At 36.6% G+C, this 20,983-nt stretch overlaps 1 protein-coding gene across 1 annotated transcript in view; it reads right to left on the bottom strand.

The window, feature by feature from the left end:
• Nucleotides 1-6,015: 6,015 nt before the first annotated feature.
• Nucleotides 6,016-20,983, bottom strand: part of LOC126066871 (complement factor H-related protein 1-like) — a 32,538-nt gene continuing 17,570 nt past the window's right edge. The window contains exons 4-8 of the mRNA XM_049868288.1: nucleotides 14,497-14,691; nucleotides 13,495-13,671; nucleotides 10,141-10,317; nucleotides 6,983-7,165; nucleotides 6,016-6,228 (exon numbers count right to left, since the gene is read on the bottom strand). Coding sequence (XP_049724245.1) covers nucleotides 6,017-6,228; nucleotides 6,983-7,165; nucleotides 10,141-10,317; nucleotides 13,495-13,671; nucleotides 14,497-14,691 — 944 coding nt within the window. The 3' untranslated portion in view covers nucleotide 6,016. The remainder of the gene's footprint in view (nucleotides 6,229-6,982; nucleotides 7,166-10,140; nucleotides 10,318-13,494; nucleotides 13,672-14,496; nucleotides 14,692-20,983) is intronic.

Genomic DNA, 20,983 nt, shown 5'->3' with positions numbered 1-20,983 from the left:
ACGTGTGCAAGTATGGTTCAACATTTGAAAATCAATCAATGTAATCCACCACATAAATGAAACAAAAATAATCCTATGAGCGTCTTGATAGACACAGAAAAGGCATTCCTGATAAAATACTCACAATGACATAAGAATAAAAGGGAAATTCCTCAACGTAATAAAGGACATCTATACAAACAAACAGCCAACATCATTCTTAACGGAGACAGGCTGAAAACAAATCCCCTAAGAACAGGAACAAGACAAAGATGCACTTTATCACGATTCCTATTTAACATGGTGCTGGAATTCCTAGCTAGAGCAATGCAGCAAGAAAAAGAAATAAAGGACATCCACACTGGTAAGAAAGAAGTAAAACTGTCCCTATTATGGGATGATATGATACTATACATAGAAAATCCAAAGGACTCCACAAGAAAACTACTGGAACTAATAGATTCAGCAGAATATAAGATAAACATACAAAAGTCAGTTGGATTCCTATACACTAATAAAGAGAATTACAAAAAGGAATTCAGGAAAGTAATACCGCTTATAACAGCCCCTAAAAAAGTAAAATACTTAGGAATAAATTTAACCAGGGATAGTAAAAGGCCCATACAAAAAGAACTACAAGAGACTACTGCACACAATGATCATTGACAGCTAGACTCGACGATGTGAAAATATCAATTCTGCCTAAAGCAATCTACAAATAAAATGAAATCCTGATCCAAATACCAATAGCATTCTTTAATGAGATGGAAAAACTAATCGTTAACTTCGTATGGAAAGGAAAGAGGCCCCAGATAAGTAAAGCACTATCTTGTGGCATAGTGGTTAAGAGTTCAGCTGCTAACCAAAATGCTGGCAGTTCAAATCCACCAGCTGCTTCTTGGAAATCCTATGGGGAAGCTCCACTTTTTCCTATAGGGTCGATATGAGTGAGAATCAACTTGATGGCACCTAACAACAACAACAAAATTGAAGAAGAAGAATAAAGTGGGAGGATTCGCACTACCAGACCTCAGAAACTACTATGCAGCTAGGTAGTCCAAATAGCCTGGTACTGGTACAATGATAGACACATTGACCAATGGAACAGAATCGAGAGTCGAGATGTAAATTCATCCACTTACAGACAACTGATATTTGACAAAATCTAGAAGTCCATTACATGGGGGAAAGACAGTCTTTTTAACAAATGGTGCTGGCAAAAATGGATAATCATCTGCTAAAAAATGCAACAGGACCATACCTCACATCACACGCAAATACTAATCCAAAATGGATCAAAGGCCTAAATATAACACTGAAAACTACCAGAATCATAGAAGAAAAAATAGGGCAATTATAGAGGCCCTAATAAACAACATAAATAGGATACAAACCATAACTAACAATACATAAACCCAAGAAGATAAACTAGATAACTGGAACCTTCTAAAAATTACACACTTAAGCCCATCAAAAGACTTCACAAAAAAGTAAATAGAGAACCTACAGACTGGGAAAAAAATTTGGCTGTGACAAATCTGACAAGGTTTTAATCTGTAAAATCTATAGGAATATCCGACACCTCTGAAACAAAAAGACAAGTAATCCAATTGAAAAAGGGGCAAAGGACGTGAACAAATACTTCATCAAAGAAGACATTCATTCAGGAGGCTAACAGACACATGGGGAAATACTCCTGATCACTAGCCATTAGAGAAATGCAAATCAAAAGTACAATGTGATACCGTCTCACCCTGACAGCACTGAAACGGATCAATAACAAATCTTGGACAGGCTGCGGCGAGATCCAAACTCTTATGCACTGCTGGTAGGAATGAAAATGGTACAACAATTTTGGAAAAAGATATGTCACTTCCTTAAAGCCTAGAAATAGAAATCCTGTAGGATCCAGCAGTTAGACTCCTAGGAATATATAATAGAGAAATAAGAGCCGTCACACAAATAGATATGTGCACACTCATGTTCATTGCAGCATTGTTCACAATTGCAAAAAGATGGAAACAACCTACATGCCCATCAACAGATGAATGGGTAAACAAGCTATGGAACACAAAAAAAATGAAATACTTCCCCTACGATAAAGAACAATGATGACTCTGTGAAACATCTCACAACTTGGATGAACCTTGACGGCATTAGGCTAAGTGAAATAAGTCAGTCACAAAAGCACAAATACTGTATGAGGTCACGAGTATAAAAACTCATGAAAACGTATACACACAGAAAAAAGCAATCTTTGATGGTTACTAGGAAGGGGGAGTGTATGGAGGGAAAAACACTAACTAGAGAATAAATGTGTGGTAACCTTGGTGAAGAGTAAGAGAGTACACAACACTGGGGAAGTCAGCACAACTTGACGAAGGCAAGGTCATGGAAGCTTCAAAGACATATGAAACTACCTGAGGGACCAATTACTGGGCTGAAGGCTGTGGACCACAGTCTCAGGAGACATCTAACTCAATTGGCATAACATAGTTTACAAAGAAAATGTTCTACATCCTACTTTGGTGAGTAGTGCCTGGGGTCTTAAAAGCCTGTGAGTGGTCATCTAAGATATTCCACTGGTCTCGCCCCATCTGGAGCAACGGAGAATGAAGAAAAACGAAGACACAAAGCAAAGATTAGTCCAAAGGACTAATGGAGCACAACTACCACAGCCTCCACCAGACTGAGTCCTGCCCAACTAGATGGTGCCTGGCTACCAACACTGACTTCTCTGACAGGGATCACGACAGAGGGTCCCCAAAAATACAAGAGAAAAATGTAGCACAAAATTCTAACTCACAAAAAAAGACCACACTTACTGCTCTGACAGAGAAATTAATTTGCTCTGTAAGTGTTTATCGATAGCACAACAAAAGCAAACTAAAACAAACAAACAAAAAAGGTAAGAAAGATCTTCCACTAGAGTTTGCAGAGAGAGCATACTAGTGCCCAAGCCCTGAATCTGGACTTCTAGTCTCCAGAACTGTGAGTCAGTGAGTTTCTATTCTCTAAAGCCACCTCCTTTGTGGTGTTTTGTTATGGCACCCCTAGGAAACCTAGACACTCTTTCTCCAGTTTTCACTGGACAATGACCTTGTGTTCACCTTCTTCTAACACTGTTTCCCTGGACACTTGGTGAATAGGAAAAGTCATCTGTGTTAGTTGGAAACACAGGCTTGGATTGATAAATATTTGGGAACGGCACAGCTTTGAACTTCCTGAGTGCACTGTGATTTTTCTGTCAGTGTTCCCCTTGGCGGCTCCTGGAAGTTCTACCAAAGTTCTCTTTAGGGAGATATTGACCCCTATGAAACCCTTAATCAGAAAATTAAGAGCGACAGAAAAACAAATGCAATTAGATATTTTTCAACCTTATTCCTAATAAACGAAATGCAAATTAAAACAGACAAATATGCCATATACCTAGCATGTAGGAAACAATACTTTATTCAGTGAGGGAACAGGTAGAAGGAGGTATGATGGAAATAAGACTACTCACCAAAGACCCTTTCATATAATATTTGTTTCTTTGTAGGTATATTTCATAGTTTAAAAACAAAATTATATAAAGAAGGGAAGTAGAAGCAAGACCTAAAATTTAAAACAAACTACGGCAAATAAATTTAAAACTTCATCGATATGGTAATGTAGCCATGGAAAGATCAGAATTATTACAAGTTGTTTTGGAAGAGAGTACTCACACACACCCTAGAGGCAAACATCCTCGGACAAAAGAAATGCAAAGAAATTTTAACTTTCATTAAGTAATCGAGCTGTTATTTAATAATGTTAGCATTGCTCTGAGAATGCTATCTTTATAAATGTCATAAAACGGAAAGAAAACAGTAAAAAGAAAATACATTACAAAGTTACTTAAAAACTACATTATTAAGCTTTACTTGTAAAATCCAGTAGAAACTACTGAATTTTAAAAGTCATTTATATTTCAAAGATCTGACCAAAAAAAGGCACTGGAAGTGTTAAGACTTTTAAGAGAATTGAGCATTCCCAACTAGCACAATAGTCACAATTCATGGAGTCTAAATTGTTGTTGTGTGCCATCGGGTCAATCCCGACTCATAGTGACCCTATTTGACAGAGTAGAACTGCTCCACAGGGTTTCCAAGGTTGTAAATCCTTATGGCAGCAGACTGCCACTTCTTTCTCCTGTGGAAACAGCTAGTGGGTTCAAACCACTGACCTTTTGCTTAGCAACCAAGGGCTTAAATTTCACACTGCCAGACCTCTAATAAAAAAATCAGAGCTAATGGAAAGATGCCTGATAGCAGGTGATGGGCAGGAGAAGTACACAGTGAGCTGAGAACATTGTGCTGTGCTACAAGAGGAAAAATGCACAAAGGCTAATGGGAATATGTCAAATACTGTCAGAACCCAGTCAAATACGGCACCCGTTAGCCAAATTTGCAATAATTTGGGCTGAAAAAGAAGAAATGGCTATAATTGATTGTGACAAATTGAACAAATGAAATCCCTTCTTGATACACAACAAAAAGGACAGAGAGTTCTTCACCCAGCTCCCTTAGTACTGCAGTTCCTACAGATCCCTTTTAAATTCTGTTGGTAAGATTGAGTTTGATCTTTAAAGGTTTTTTTTTTTTGTAGAAATTAAAAACGTTTCTAGCCAAGAGTGATATTAAGTATTTAAAGTTATTTGAAATGCATGAACATAAAAATTGTATTTCAGAATCTTATTGTTAAATATTTACCAAAACTCTCCTACACAGACAATATCATCAAAATATTATTAGGCTCTACCATACTTACAAAGCCTTTAGAGCCATCCAATGTATTGTCTGTTTCGCCGTCTTTATTTTAAAACATTGTTGTGATCAAAATATACGTTAAAAATTCAGAATACAGGCAAGGATAAAGGAGTTAAACACTAATACTTGCTTCTATTAACTCTAAACTCAAGTACGATATTGTCGATGGGTGCCATCGCATTGATTTCGCCTCATAGTGACCTCATGTTACAAAGTGGAACCAAGTAGGGTTTTCCTGGTTGTAATCTTTACAGAAGTAGGTTGCCAGGCCTTTCTCCCATGGAGCCACTGGCGGGGTTCAAACCACCAAACTTTGGGTTAGCAGCCATTTGTGCCATCAGGGCTCCTTAATCCAAACATAGTCATTGAAATATGTTACCAACTTTCCTGCCTATCTTTGATCTATAGACATTAATTCAGAGTTTACAGGATCGTGTGCATGTATTTGTGTGTGTGTTTATACATGGGTGGCATAGTGGTTAAGAGCTATGGCTGCTAACCTAAAGGTCGGCAGTTCAAATCCACCAGGCGCTCCTTGAAAACTCTATGGGGCAGTTCTACTCTGTCCTATAGGGCGTTATGAGTCAGAATCGACTCAATGGCAACGGGTTTGGTTTGGTTTATTGGGTTTTTATCACTTTTTATGTCAGCGTTATGATTGCTATGAACACAATTCAATTTTAATCTCTCCTTGTAATTAGTTTGAATTATTAAGTGTGCTAGACATCTTGCAGAAAACCATACATTTGATCTTTTTTGGCATATTTATCTATAGATAAATAAGTAGACTAATATTAAGAACTGGTAAATAATTGCTTATATTTTGTTACTAGCATGGGCCTGACTTAGTTTGGTTTTTGCATGTTAGTCATGTAACATTATTTTGAAGATGGAGACCACCACATCTTTTCCATTTCCTCTGAAGCAGAGCGTCTCAGAAATCCTCAGACGTTTTGTTGAAAACTTTGAGACTTAGGAAAGTGATGTACTGAAATAAGTCCCTCAAATTTCTTGCCAAGGATGTTTTAGGAACAGGACACATAGCTTTTTGGTTTGCCAAGTTTTAATATGGTGATTTTAGTGTCAGATATTGGTCTCTCAAATTATAATTACATCATTCACTTAATACTTAATGCAAACTCTAATTTACGAATAAAAATGACAACATTTAGAAAATAAGATTGTAAAAACTAGATTAATAATACAAAATCGAGGATATGTATGTATATCGATTATATAAGCGTGTTTTAACCAAAGTATGATTTTTCACAACTGGGATACTTCAGCTTCCCTTCCTGACAAGTTGTTCGAAAAGTTGCTCTTGGAGTCTTTTCCGTATACCCCCGTTTACAAGTAAATTCAACAGTATCATTTGTTTTTAAATAAATTTTTTTGTCATGTTTCCATTTCAACTTTATATTATGTTTTTCCATCATTTCTTCTGATATTACACATGCTTCTGAAACAAAAAACAAAAATTAGTACACAAAGAATTACTTTCATAGACTTTAAGAGTTTCAAGCAGGATGTTAGATTATGGTTTAGGAATTATTTAAATCTTTCCAAACTGTGTGAAAAATCACCATGTATATTTAAATACTGTGAAAATGGTAAACCTAAATAACCTATTGCAGTCAAGTCAATTCAACTGTGACTTGTTCAGTCAATTCCAACCCCATATGTTACAGCATAGAATTGTCTCATAGGTTTTCTTGGCTGTAATCTTTACAGAAGCATATTGCCAGGTCTTTCTTTCACAGCAATGCTTGGTGGACTCAAACCGTTAGGTTTGTAGATCAGTGTAAATTGTGTGCGCCACCCAAGGAACTTGAAATGAGTAAATAATACAAAAATGACATACTATACTGAGTGATAACCAGATGTTATTATCAGAGAATCATAACATGAATTATCATATTAAGAGTTTTGCACTAAAGAAACTTTCATATCCTATGTTTCGGTAAGAATTTCCAAAACTTCATATCCTCACATATTAACATTGGAAAACACTACGGAGCAGTTCTACTCTGTAACATGTGGAGTTGCAGTGAGTAAAAACTGACTCGACAGCAACAGGTTTTACTTTATCAATATTTGGTAGTCAAGTATTCACAATAGTTCTTCACCAATTCATAAAATATATTATAAATAGCAGAACATCATGCTCATTGCTTTGATTTTCCCAGGATCCAGGAGAATACTGAAGTACTTACCTAAGCATTTTGGTGGTTCTGACCACTGTCCATTTCTACACCTTATATATTTGTCACCCCGAAGTTCATAGAAGGCCTGGCATTGGTACTCAACTGTTGATCCTTGAGCATACGTGGGTAATGGGAATGAAATTATGTCTCCATTTTCAATAGGTGGAGGGAACCCACATTTTCCTTCAGAATCTAAATATATATACATACATATATTTTTTTATATATATGTTATATGATTTATTGAGATACCAGGCAAAATACAATCAAGCACAGTATGTAGAATTTCTGAGGAAAGAAATGATTCACTGAAGAAATTCTAATCGTATAATTTGAGAGCTATAACAGTTCTCAGTTCTTCCTTTTATTCTACTTTAAAACACTAATTAACGTGTCTGCTTTGCAGTATTACAGTACATTTTTTTTCTTCATGAATATATTCAGACAAATTCATAGCTAAGATAAACAAAGGAATTTTTTCCTTTCTGTTATAGAACATAGAGAAGTGTCTACTGGGTCTCTAGTCATTTTTTTTTCTTACAAGAGAAACATCAATTCCTTGCAAAAATTCAACGAATAAAAAATGTGTATTTGTATTTCTGCTAAGTATAACTAAAAATCTTTGACATATTATATAAAACCAAAGTAAGAACACCCTGAAAGATGAAGAGAAGAAGGTGGACCTTGGTGCAAGGAACCATATGATAGTGAGTTATTTGGGTTTTCTTTTTGTCTCCTGTATATCCTGAACTGGGCACTGGAGAAGACTGTAACCCAGAAGTGATATCCAGTTCAGACAGAATAGTTCCAAGAAGACTCTGTTTCTCTAACCAGAGGCTGCGGAAAGGAGCTGCCTCGTAAGACAGAAATCTTTTTAACAATACCCTGACTACACTAGAAACTCACCATAGAAGAGATAAAGACCATCTTTCCCTCTCCCATGATCATCAGGGCTGAGTGAGTGGCCTAGACTTCCACTCACACCCTGAGGTAACAAGGCACCTGTTCCCTTTCCATGGTGTCAATGAGGCCAAGTGGGAAGCCTGGTTTGCACCCTGCATGGCAGTAATGGAGGTCTATTAAAATATCAGATTTAAATAGAATTCAGAGTTCAAAACATAATACCCAAAATGTACAGGATACAATTGAAAATCACACATAATATCAAGACTGGGGAAAAACTCAAAAGAGAAAAGACAATCAACAAATGCCAACACTGAGATGACTCAGATGTTGAAATTAACTAAGAAGGATTGTTAAAATCTAATGGGGATTATGTAACTAAAAAATATACTAACATTCTGAAAAATTCACTGAGTTCAAAACTGATTGGAGATAACAGAGGAGTGACTCCAAAACTTGATTATAAAATAATAAATATTAACCAATGTAAAAATAGAGGGAAAAGAAACAAACAAAAGTAAACAGAGTTTCAGGTTGCTGTGGGAAAATAGAAAAATTTTGGACTGCCATAAAAAGGGAAGAAAGTGTGGAGTGGGATAAAAAAATATTCAAAATAAAATGGATGAAAATTTCCCAAATTGGGCATAAAGCATAAACCTGCATATTCAAGAAGCTGAATGAACTTCAAACAAGATAAACTCAGAGCAATTTGTGACAAGACACATCATAATCAAATAGCTGAAAAGTAAAGTAAAAGAAAAAAAATCTGGAAAGCAGCTAGAGAGACATTATATGTGACCTAAAAGGGAAGAAGGATTCAAAAGAAAATGGGTTATTTCATCTGAAATCAACGGAGGTCAGAAGGAAGTGATACAACAGTTTTCAAACTCTGAAAGAAAGGAACTGTCTACCACAAATTCTATATGCAGTAACACCATCCTTAGGAATAATGGGAAATAAAGACATTCTCAGACAAAGGAAAACTAGGAGAATTTGTCTCCAGCAGGCCTATCCTTAAAGAATGGTTAAATTAATTTCTTCAAATAGAAAGAAAAACATAACAGAAGGACAACTGAGGCCTCAGGAAGAAGAAAGAAAAATGGAGTAGATAAAAAATAACAGGAGTAAATATAACAGACTCTCTTTCTCCTCATGAGTTTGTTTGATTTTCACTGTTGAAACAAAATTTTATCATCTGATGTTGTGCTCAGTGTATGCACAGGAAGTACTTAAGACATTTCTATTAAAAATGTGGTGAGGGTAAATGGAGTAACTGGGCAAAATGGAAGTAAAATTTAGACACTTTCTTTGAAGTAGTGAAATACCAATACAAGTAGACGTAAATTACATATGTATATTGTATTCCAGAGCACAACCACTGGATAAAACAACTATACAAAGAAAAACAAATTTTTTTAATAAAAGAGATATGCTAAAAGGCAATACAGATAAATCAAAATGAAAAATTTTTTAAAATATTCAAGAAACAAGGAAGTCAAGAAAATTGAAATAGGAATGAGAAACAGAGGAACCAAACACAACACAAACAAAATGTCAGACATATGCCCTAACAAATCAATAATTACTTTAAATGCAAAAAGCCCAAATACACCAGTTAAAAGATTGAGAATAACTGGGTGAATAAGAGTGAGACCCAACTATATGCTGTCTATAAAAACTCACTTCAAACCTAAAAACACTGGTAGTTTCAAGCCAAAGCATGGAAATAAATACACCAGGCAAAGATTAAAAAAAACTCCATTACTGGCTCCTCTTCTTTTAAATCCTAACTGTTGGCATGTCCATGACTAACTGTTCAGACTTCATTTTCTAGAAACACTAATTGCCTAGATGAGCTTAGTCAGTCACACACTTGTAATTATAATCTACCTGCTGCAGGTGTCTAAATTTGTATCACTTCCTATGATCACTCCCTAGCTGTCTATTCCACTTCTTAGAGACCTGTCAAACTTATATAAACTGTCTTTTATACATTTATTCTTCAGGAAATAACTCAGTGTCTTCCTGCTGAAGATAACAGATTTTCTAAGGTTCAAACTATTCATTTAATAGGGTCAAATTTTTCGTACACAAATAAATCGTATTACCTGGCTCAGCCCACAAAAAGAATTAGATTTTAAGCATTATAATTTTATTTGCATTTGAACAAATATATTCCACAAGCAATACTTTACTACATATTTATATCAACACGTTATTGCTACTATCTCTCTACAGTATTTTTCTGAAATAAGATATTCTACCTTTGCACTCAGGTGGTTCTGTCCAGGTTCCTCTCAGACACATCACTTCTACCTCCCCATACAGGGAATAAGGTTTGTTACATTCATAACGCACTCTCTCCCCAGGTGGATACCTAGTTTTCTGTTCTGAGATAATATTAGCATTTTTCACTTCGGGTGGATTCCCACAAGAAATATCTGAATAGAAAGAAAAATAGTCTCTTCATTAGGGTTCATTTTGAGTAACAAATCAATAAATGAAATTGCAAGTTTTTTTCAAAGGAGCTTTCAAAACAATAGATAACCTATCAAGATAAAGTAAAAAAAATATATACATAAGATTGAGGAAAAGTAGGTTAAAAAAATGTACACTGTAACATTAAATTTCCACATCCTTAAATCTCTCATTTATCTTCAGATACCAGTGAAAACAAGAGATGTCCTGGACTATCTTGGAATTTAGTAAATATCATATAACTTCATGCTCATTACTCTGATTTTCCCAGGATCCAGGAGAATACTGAAGTACTTACCTAAGCATTTTGGTGGTTCTGACCACTGTCCATTTCTACATGTTATATGTTTGTCACCCTTAAGTTCATAGAAGACCCAACACTGGTACTCAACTGTTGATCCTTGAGTGTACGTGGGTAATGGGAATGAAATTATGTCTCCATTTTCAATAGGTGGAGGGGGCCCACATTTTCCTCCAGAATCTAAATACATACACACACACACACACACACACACACACACATATATATATATAAAAGATATGATTTTTGGAGATACCAGATCAAGGCAAAAAACAAGCATAATATGCAAAATTTCTGAGGAATTTAGAAACCATAAAAAAATTAGGAAAAAGAGATTATGTGACATCAGATTTGTATTTGCAATTATTCTGCTTATTAATCATAATTTTAGCCTCTCAGAAACATAGTATCTGTATACACTTCCTTACAGAATAAGTCAAGAGCTAAGAGCTGGCTTTGAAGAATAACAAATTTAAAGAAAGAGAAAAATGATTAATTGAAAGTATTCAAACAGGAGATGAATAAAATAATAGAAAAATAAATCTATCATTTATAAAAACAACTCTATTAATTTTATTCGGCAAATGTTTAATGATACAATAATGCACAATGCATAATTCTTCAGAGTTTCAGGTACACATGAAGCAATAGTAGGTTACAGCCTTGGTTCCCAAATGAAAGTGTGTGTATAATCTTCTGTACTGAAAAAAAAAAGGCAAAACAAAACACATTGCCATCCAGTGGATTCTAACTCATAAGAACTCTCTATAGGATGGAGTAGAACTGCCCCATAGGGTTTCCAAGACTGTATGTAGTCTTTATGGAAGCAGACTGCCACATCTTTCTCCTGCAAAGTGACTGGAGGGTTCCAACTGCCCACTATGTGCTTAGTAGCCCACTGTGCCATCAGGGCTCCTGATGATCTTCTGTAAGGCTTGTTAAAACAGCCTCTCCCAGAATTTCTGATTCAGTAGGTCTGGGGTGGAACCATGAATTTATATGTATAACAATTACCCAGAAAACGCTGACGCTGCTAGTTCAGGGACCACTCTTTGAGAACCATTGGGATAGAAGACTAACCGTTAGTTATGCAATATCATCTCTCAATCTAAACTCATTTTTTAAAAGTGACAGATAAATAATTCTATATTTTATTGCCTAAAACACTTTCACAAATAAACTTGAAAAACTTAAAGTACCTCTGCATGTTGGACTACCCATCCATCTGCTCTTGATGCACTTTACAGTATGTGACCCATCTAACTGGAAATCCTTTTCACATTCATACTCTACTTGTTCTCCTGACCTATACGATTGTTTTTCCGGGTCTTTGAGTATGGCATTGGCAAATGTGGGTAATTTCGGACAATCCGGACCAGATGGATGGACGTACCCGGGGTCCTCCGCAGCGGGGCCCCCGCTGGCGGGGCCGGGCCCTGGGAGGTTTTCCGGGTTACAGAGGCCAACTGGCGTTCCGTGCGTCATGGGGCCGCCCCGGACTCATGCTCTGGCGATGAGACCACGGTGCGTCTTCCCGGCGACCAATTCGGTCCGAGGCTTTCCCAGGGCGTCGGCGCGCTCCCGCCTCCCTTCCGCGCGCCCCCACCTCCGTCGCCGCCGTCGATCCACCGTGGTCCCGCGTGGCCCCTGGTCCGGGGCCGAAACCGGCCTCTCCACGTTGGGTGTCGCTCCCGGCCTCCCCGGCCTATGGTGTCCGCCGGCGATGGTCCCTCGGACCGGGTCAGGGCCCCGCGCGTGCCGGTCTAGTCAGCGGTGTGCGGCCGTGGAGCGCGCGAGGCTTGCCGAAGGGTCCGTGGGCTTCCGCGGCCGGGGTGGGCTGTTGGGGTGCCACTGCCCCCACCGCGCCACCGCCTTTCCGGTGCCCCCCGCCCCCTCCGCCGCCTGTCCTCGTCTCGTCGTCGATCCGACTTCCCATCCGGGCCGCGCCCTAGCGTGTATAGCTTCCCGGGCGACCGAAGATTCCCCAGTCCCCTCCGCGCCCACCGCCACTGCCCCTGGGCGGCGTGTAGCCGACAGGCCCTCCCGGAACGGCCTCTCCTCCTTGGTCTGGTGCACGCGTCCTGCTCGCCCCTCTAGGGCTGGGAGTGGACGGGTCCCGGCCCCTGAATCATTCTGGCCTTTCAGGAGTCTGGTTTTGTCGTTTCTTCTGGCCGGCTCCAGGCGCCCTTTGGGGATGTGTGCCCTGTCAGCGGGGGCCTTCCTGGGGAGGACGGCGAGGGGGGCGCGAATCAAAACTCTCAGGATTCTTAGGGGCCCTGGTGGCGCGGTGATTAAGCGTTTGACTGCTGACCAAAAGATCAGTGGTTCGGATCCACCAGCTGCTGCTCCCCTCGAAACCCTAAGGGGCAGCTCTGGTCTGTCCGGGAGGATCTCTGTAAGTCTGAATGAACTCAATGGCAGCGGATTTTTTAATTAGGTAAATGACAAACAACTATGGTAATTAGTCATATGATCCTACAAATTCGATATTTTAACTATGGATCTATTTAAAATTTTAATTTAACCTTTAATGTAGTCTTATTTTCCATAATTTCACTGTACACATTAAATTCGAATTACTGAAACATCAGTATCTTTCAAGGGTTTTCACTATACTCTTGCCTAGCGTTTTCTGTTATTACATGTATTTAATTTATGACAGTAGATACATTGATTTTCTAGTGACTAGCCAAAGATTTGTATACCTACTTAGACAATTGGAACCATAGACTGAAAAGGTTACAGTGACAAGAAAAGCAATAATGCCTATATTTAATACAGTTATTTCTTTATAAAGTCAAAAACGTACCTGGCACTTAGAGGGCAGTATTTTACTTACCGGCAGTGCTGCATTTGGGAGGAGAGGACCAGTCATCTTCCGTACATGTAATGCTGCTCTGATCATTGGCAAGTTTGTAGCCCGTGTCACATAAAATTTGCACAGTGTCACCTTCCAGGTGTATTTGTCCTGAAGACGAAGAATGCCCATTTTCCACCGAAGGAAAAAAGCACTGCCCTAAAGACCCCCAAATAAAGACCCAAAAAAAAAAAGACCCAAAAGATGACTAATATATAACATAGAATTTAGAAAGTATAACATTGCACAATCTTCAAAAGAGAAATCGTATGTAAAAACTAGCTACATAAAGATTAGTTTATGCATGTTAAAAAAAATAAATATGCAATTCCATCAATCTTTGGTTTATAATAGAAAGCAGTTTTTACTTGTAAGAGATTTTTAGATATTAAAAAAGCTACTATCTTTATTTCTCTTTTGATTCTCATGAATTGCCTTCCAGAGGTGGAGGCAGAAGACTTTGATCTCCTAAGTGTGACACCTCAGTTTTCTCTGTCAGGATGCTCTCTTTTTCACTTTCTGCCTTTTCTCTACACTCATGGAAAGAATAACACAAATAATTTTAAGGAACAAAAAGATGTGATAAATGGAAAACAAAAATAGAGCAAATAGTATAAACAAAATTGCACCTTGAATATTCAAAAGTATCAAATTTACATCAAATATTATGCAGAAAAATGGAGTGTCTTGAAAAAAGCTGTGTTCACACATTATAAAATCAGTTTAAATATTAGCAGTTAAAATGATTGTCTTTAAAAGTAGGTTTTAAAACTGAGATATTTGTATTTATATCTGTGTATATATATATTCTTTCTCATTAGATTGACATGAACAACTCCTTATGAAAAGGAGAAGAATGACATATTACTTTTCTAGCTCATCTGGCCCCACCCCTACAATTATGAAGACTCTCTGGTCCCTTCTGGGACATCTCACTCCACTCATGAATGATTCTTCCAGATAATGGTGAGAGCATTTACTCACTGCGACACTTTGGTATTGGTGACCAGCCTTCCTCTGTGCAGGTTATTCGAGTCCAGAGAGACTGTGAAGCAGACAAGTAGCTATGATCACAGGTATAGTACAAATATTTTCCCATAGCAACTGGGAAGGTTCGTTTAGGTTGATTTTCACCATATGTTTTTCCATGTTTAATTTCTGGAAAATTGCAAGTTCCCTCTTGGAAAAAACAAAAGTCATACGTACATTAATGAAAAATAATAACATTATTTAAATAATGACATTGATAATGCTGTTATTATACTTAGCTGAATTTGTCCACTTGTATTATTATTATTTTTTTTTTATTAGTTATCTGGGGACTGGGAAAATCTATTTCTAAACCTACAAAGCTGTTTGAGGAGGTCAGTTTTGGAGTCGCATAATATATCTTTTCTAAGTACCTACAAGATTAAAATCACACAAAAATGTAAATTCAGAGGAAGAGGGTAAAGGTGATTCCATGTATTAGACTTTGCAAGCCTAAGAAGTATCGTGCTATTTATAGTTCTCCATTTCTTTCCTTTATCTGTCACTTGCTTTACCTTTCCCATTTTCAGCAAAGAGAATTTGAGTATAAAATATTCATTTAAAAAATCAGAAAAAGAAAATAACAAAGATATAATTACTAAATTCTGATGAAGGTCCTCTAGAAATATTTATGTATGTTTCTACATTTTTGAGTGATTATCACTACCCTTTATTGGAAATGTATAAATATTATCATTCCTTTTTAGAGTGCTTTTCAGAAAATGAGGCTGGTATGCTTCTCAAGCTCAAGTCCTTATATCAAAATAGCACATTTTTCCTTATTTTTTGTCTGTTTCATTCTATTTTTATCTGTTTTGTCCTTGCTTGAAAAAGGTACATGTAGCAATTCAACTAACAAAGAAGTTATCCCAGGAAATGCATTTTTCTCCATTTGGTAGTTGTCAAGGTTGATGTTCCCAAATAACTAAAGCTCTTAGATGATGTGAGAGGAAACACTGTAAAATATGAGGCTGTGTATCTGAAAATAAAAATGAGAATGGCATCACTTTGAGAGGTGTGGGTGAGGGGAAAGATAAACTGATAGTGGAATTTCAAGTGTTGTCCCTGGTTATTTTCATTCAAAGGAGCCCTCGTGATGCAATGGTTAAAGCACTCGGCTAACCAAGAAGGTCCTCAGTTTGAACCCACCAACTGCTCTTCAGGAGAAAAGACCTGGCAATCTGCTCCAGGAAAGATTAATCTAGGAAATCCAACCGGTCTGTTCTACTCTGTCCTATAGTGTCTGTATGCACCAGAATCACCTTAACAGCACAGAACTCATTCAGAAATTCTAAAGTTCAAGCAAATTACAGTATTATATTCTTCATAAGTAGCCACACATGGTCTTGTTTCCCCTTGTTTCCGCTGCTCAGAGTAATCTCTCCGTCTGCCACTGATCTCAATCTAATAATCCTTCCCCAAGCTCACTCAAGAGTGTTTGGCAGAGATTTCTAAAGTGATTAATATATGCCAGGCACAACTTCTGTGTTTAAACCTCTGGCATCTAGCTACCCAATTCAGGAGTTGAGAATCATTTCACTTATCTGTGAATGTTGATAGAGTCTTATCCTTTGATGTATATATTTTTTGAGGTACATATTTTTCATTGTTAAAATGTTTTATCGCTTAAGAGAAGTGCTGTGAAACATGGATGTGATTTTTTGTTTGTTATCTCTTTCCAGTTTTGGTATTGCAGCACGAAACAATGTATTGCTCAATAAATACTGTGTTACTGGATACATAAAAATACTTTTATCTCTGAGCATGTGTCCTTTTACTAAGTGGGTAGTTTTCTTAAAGACCACCTTTAGAGAGAGTTTACTGAAAAAGTCTAGTTTTCAGCTGGAATCACAGGCAGGCTTTGTCCAAATTCCACTGGTCACGTACAAGTTGACACATTCTTATGTATATCTTATATTTAGAAGTATCCTTTTATTCCCACCTCTAACAGAAGACAGACCTTTTAGCATACACTTGGGAATCAGGAAAAAGGCAATCAAATTACACATCAGCTAGGTTCCTCAGCAAGTACACTGTTGACAGAGCCCTCAATCTAGTTGAACTGGATGACTGTGGTGCTTTTAAAGGGGAAACTTAAAACTGTTTACAAATATAGAATTAATATTGTTGTTGTTGTGTGCCATTGAGCCAATTCTGACACAGAGTGGACGTATAGGACAGTATAGAACAGCTCCACAGGGTTTTCTAGGTTGTAATCTTCATGGGAGCAGATAGCTAGGTCTTTTCTCCTGTGGAGTGGCTGGTAGGTTTGAACCTATGACCTGCTGATTAGCAGTGGAGCACTTAACCATTGCGTAACCAGGGGTCCTTCATAATTAATATAGAAAATATTAAGCACCATATTATGATAACAAAGGAGGAAAATCAGGTACTAAAGAGTTAATGGTTTCAAATTATCTATTGATATATGCAATGTTTGCCAATAAACTCAGAAAAGTAAATTAAAATGTATTGGTATTACACTACAAATTAATATATTTTAACTTTTGCTAAAAGAGATAATAACTTTACATGCCACTAATTTTGTTGAACTATTGATGATAATGTTCATGGCTTCTAACAGCTTTATTAGTGTTTAACTGCTATGAAATACATATACGTACTCAAGATCACATTTTGAGAGGTGTTGACATATGAATCTGAAACTGTCATTGCAATGAAGTTTATGAAAATATTTACACTCTCCGAAATTCCTTGTATTATAAACAAAAAGTCGCTCACATATTTCCAAGTCAGAGTCTGGCTTTTCTTGTGACATGTGTTCTAGTTAAGGCTTTATGAGCACATTCACATGTCTCGATAAGCAGTATTGAATGGCTTCTCATACTTTGGAACTCAGGAAACAGAGACAACATGACTTAGTTTGTTTTCCTTTTAGGTTATTATAATTTCTGCCAAACGTATACTTCATTGTGATCCCACAATACAGAATATTCCTACCAGTCAATTCATTCCAAACTGCAAATATGTGAAAGTAGATATAACATAAAGCTACATGTATGAGGGAAGCTGAATATTTGTATATGTTTTTAACTTACCTTGTCCCTCAGCACAGGACACCCACAAGGTGAGGAGGACATTGATTAGAAACAGCATGTTAGATGATCCCAATGATATATAAATATACATATTCCAATTGTACTGTTTTGGGTTTGAAATCAGCTTCATTACCAGTTATCAACTGTGAGTGTAAAATTAAGTACACTACAATATAACTAAGTAAATTGAGGTCACTAAGTAAATATCAAAGTTCAGTGAGTTTTGCAAAATCTCTAGGTAATTCTCATCAGTGGCTTCACAATCATTTCTTTAATTCATCACCTTTTATACATGTATACAACTTTCTGTAGGAACAGGATGAATTGTCTCCAAATTAAATATTTCTTCAGAATAGGTCAACTTATTCCTCAGCCAATTGAATAATTTGTGATTAGCCCTCACAATCCAAGCTATGTCACTAGAACTTTCTTCTGTCCTGTACTTCCCTCCACCCAACTTCATTACTTAGTGGTCTCTAAAAATCAACTAGGATGTTTGGACTATTGTCAACCATCTGTATTATATGGGGTTAGGAAAAAAAACTGCTTTTTTTTTTTTTTAAACTCACACTTGATCATAGTAGCTAGTTCAAGGGTTTCAGAACATTCTTTAAAATGAAAATAACTGAAGTGCTTTGAGGCACCATTTTTATATGGCACAATATATTCTGACACATACAATGATTTCCCTTCTATTGAAGGAATATCACTCAAGGTTCACTTTCCTTTAACTGGACTGTCCTCTCACTGATTTACTGATTGCTTTTATTCTTTATTTTCATATATATATGAAAATATATGTATATACATATATAGAAAGAGAGATAAATATCATATTTATATGAAAAATATATATCTTTCAAAATATATTTGTCTTGTTTTGCTACAAAGAATTGCCTTCAAACAGTAAATTAGTATTAGGTATATAATATTTTTTTATGTAATATTACTATGAAGGTGGAGAAAGCAAAGCATTGACCAAAGTCATAGAGTTATGTTTTAAAAATTATATGTACGTTTAACTACAATAACTTCTAAGTATTGAAAAATATTTAAAATTATGAATAATCAAGACTTCCAGAATAGTTTATAATCTGACTAAATTTCTATGAATAAAAAGTATATACTCAAAATAAATGTAACTACTCGAGTTACCGAAAGCAAGAACAAATTGGAAAGCATCTAACCTTTAAAAGAATAAAATCAACCTGTGAGATCCATCTTTTCCAGTCTTTTCAACTGATGGCACAAGTCAGTCCTCATGGTGTGTTGATAATAGAGCTTAAAAGAAATAAGTAGTATTGTTTTTGTGTTAATTTGGAGGTCTGAGTCTGGCTGGAAAAATATGTGTCAACCGAGGAGAGAAATACAGGACAATAGGAAGCCCCATCAAGATAATCCCCCCAAGTCCTGCATACAACCACCCCTTAAATTATTTACTGACTCTACTCTGAGCATTGTGAATTCCAAGGAGTCCAGTAAAAACCAACTGTAGCAGAGCTGAAAACATTGACAAATTCAGCCATTTCCAATGTCGGGGTGAAAGAATTTGGAGTTCAAGGGCACGGGAGCTTATTTAATTTCTCATAATTCCTTTTGAAACTAAGAACGGAATATGTCTTAAAAGTGCCGTGTCCCAGGGAATGATTAAAGAGCATGCATTAGACTAAGACAAATTTGAAATAGACCCACCCTAGTGAAACCTAAAACTGGGTCTTCACAGGATAATTGTGTACCACCAGGAATAAAGTTCTTAGAAGAAAGTCAGTATTTTTCAGAGGAAAATGCAAGAATGTATAATTTCTACAATGTATTATTCACAATATCTGGTGTAGAATTAACAACTTGTTAGACTTGTTTAACACTGTGTAGTAGTGACAAAATGATACACAAATTGATCAATGGAAGAGAAGAGTCCAGAAATAGAACCACACATGTAAATCACTAGTTTTATGAACTGATGCATTTTGATGTGAAAAAAAAAAAGTTTTTCCCGAAAGTGTTGGAGCAACAACCTGGATTTGGGCTGGTAAATAAAACTGAACCTTGGCCTGTTTCTCACATCAAATAAATCAGTTTAAGTTGGATCAATGGTCCTAAATGTGTAGTTAAAAGATAAAACCTGAGAAGAATGAATAGTGGAATATATTCAGTCATTGGTGGTAGACTAATATTTCATTACAAAAAAAAGACTACTAATTATTTAAAAAAATAATTTGGACATCAGTAATAATTTTTAATTCATGTCCACCAAAAGGCATTATCGTAAAACTAAAATAAAATAAGCCTTATATTGGCAGGAGATATTTGTAATATACCAGATGAAAGATCTATATCATAAACACTTCAATTAAAATATTATATTTCATAAAGCTAAATTCACAAATGTTTTCAATATCATTAAACCTCAACATAATCATTCAATTAAATATACTACACACTCATTAAAAAAAAAAAAAACACACTCATTAGATAGCTAATATTTAACTGTCTGATGTTTTCAATTTTTGGTTAGAATGAGGTTGTGTAAGGGAATTTTTAAAATTGAGATCCCTGAGATAAATCTGAAATGGCCAGCTCGAGGTTTGGGTATGACTTCTTTGTTGCTGGCTTCATTTTCACCCTATCAACAACCATCTCCCGTGCAGTTCTAATCATGAAACTAAGGAATGGCCAGTAATGATGACATAACTACACTGAGACCCACCCCCATCATATACCCTTGCAATTACCACACTGTAAACAATCTAAGAAAGACATGTATATCCTTTAAGCTAATCACCTTATGAGCTTCCATTACAGGAAGTCCTGCCTTACAAATCCCTGCCACAAGATGTCCTGCCTTAGAATAATCTACTACCAATCAAGTAGTGTCTTTTGGTTATCTAAGTTTATAAATACCAATCAAGTAGTGTACTTCATGTTCTTTGTTCCTCCCTTATGAAACATCACTGCAGTGTAGCCATTTTGAAGTGCTGAATTTCACTGGATAGAATTCAGTCTCTTCCTGGATCCAGCTGTCTCTTTACTTTCAATAAATCTCTCAACTTTAACCAGAGTAAAGTATGGGTGCTTACTCTTAGACATTCATTGGTGTAGGTGGCATGATTCTGAAGGACATTATCTTCTGCATTCCTGAGAAGTCATGGAACCATCTCGCCCTGGTACCAGCAAGGGTGCCTTGTGCCCAGAAACATCTCCTCCAGTTCTCTGGGTTCCCTGGAAGTAAGCCTCTCAGGCCAAAGCCTCCACTTACTGTGAAGTTACTCTTTCTAGAGATTTATCATCTATCTTTCCCCTTTACCTTCATTTTCTGCTCATCTCCTGAGCATCTTTCTGGGTCTATTATCAAATTAAGTTTGGTGGGACTGATATCTCATTGT

Source organism: Elephas maximus, chromosome 24 (genome assembly GCF_024166365.1).
Source record: "Elephas maximus indicus isolate mEleMax1 chromosome 24, mEleMax1 primary haplotype, whole genome shotgun sequence".
NCBI classification, from domain to species: Eukaryota; Metazoa; Chordata; class Mammalia; order Proboscidea; family Elephantidae; genus Elephas; species Elephas maximus.
Note: the sequence above shows the minus strand (reverse complement) of the source record. Positions and strands in the feature narration are given on the sequence as shown.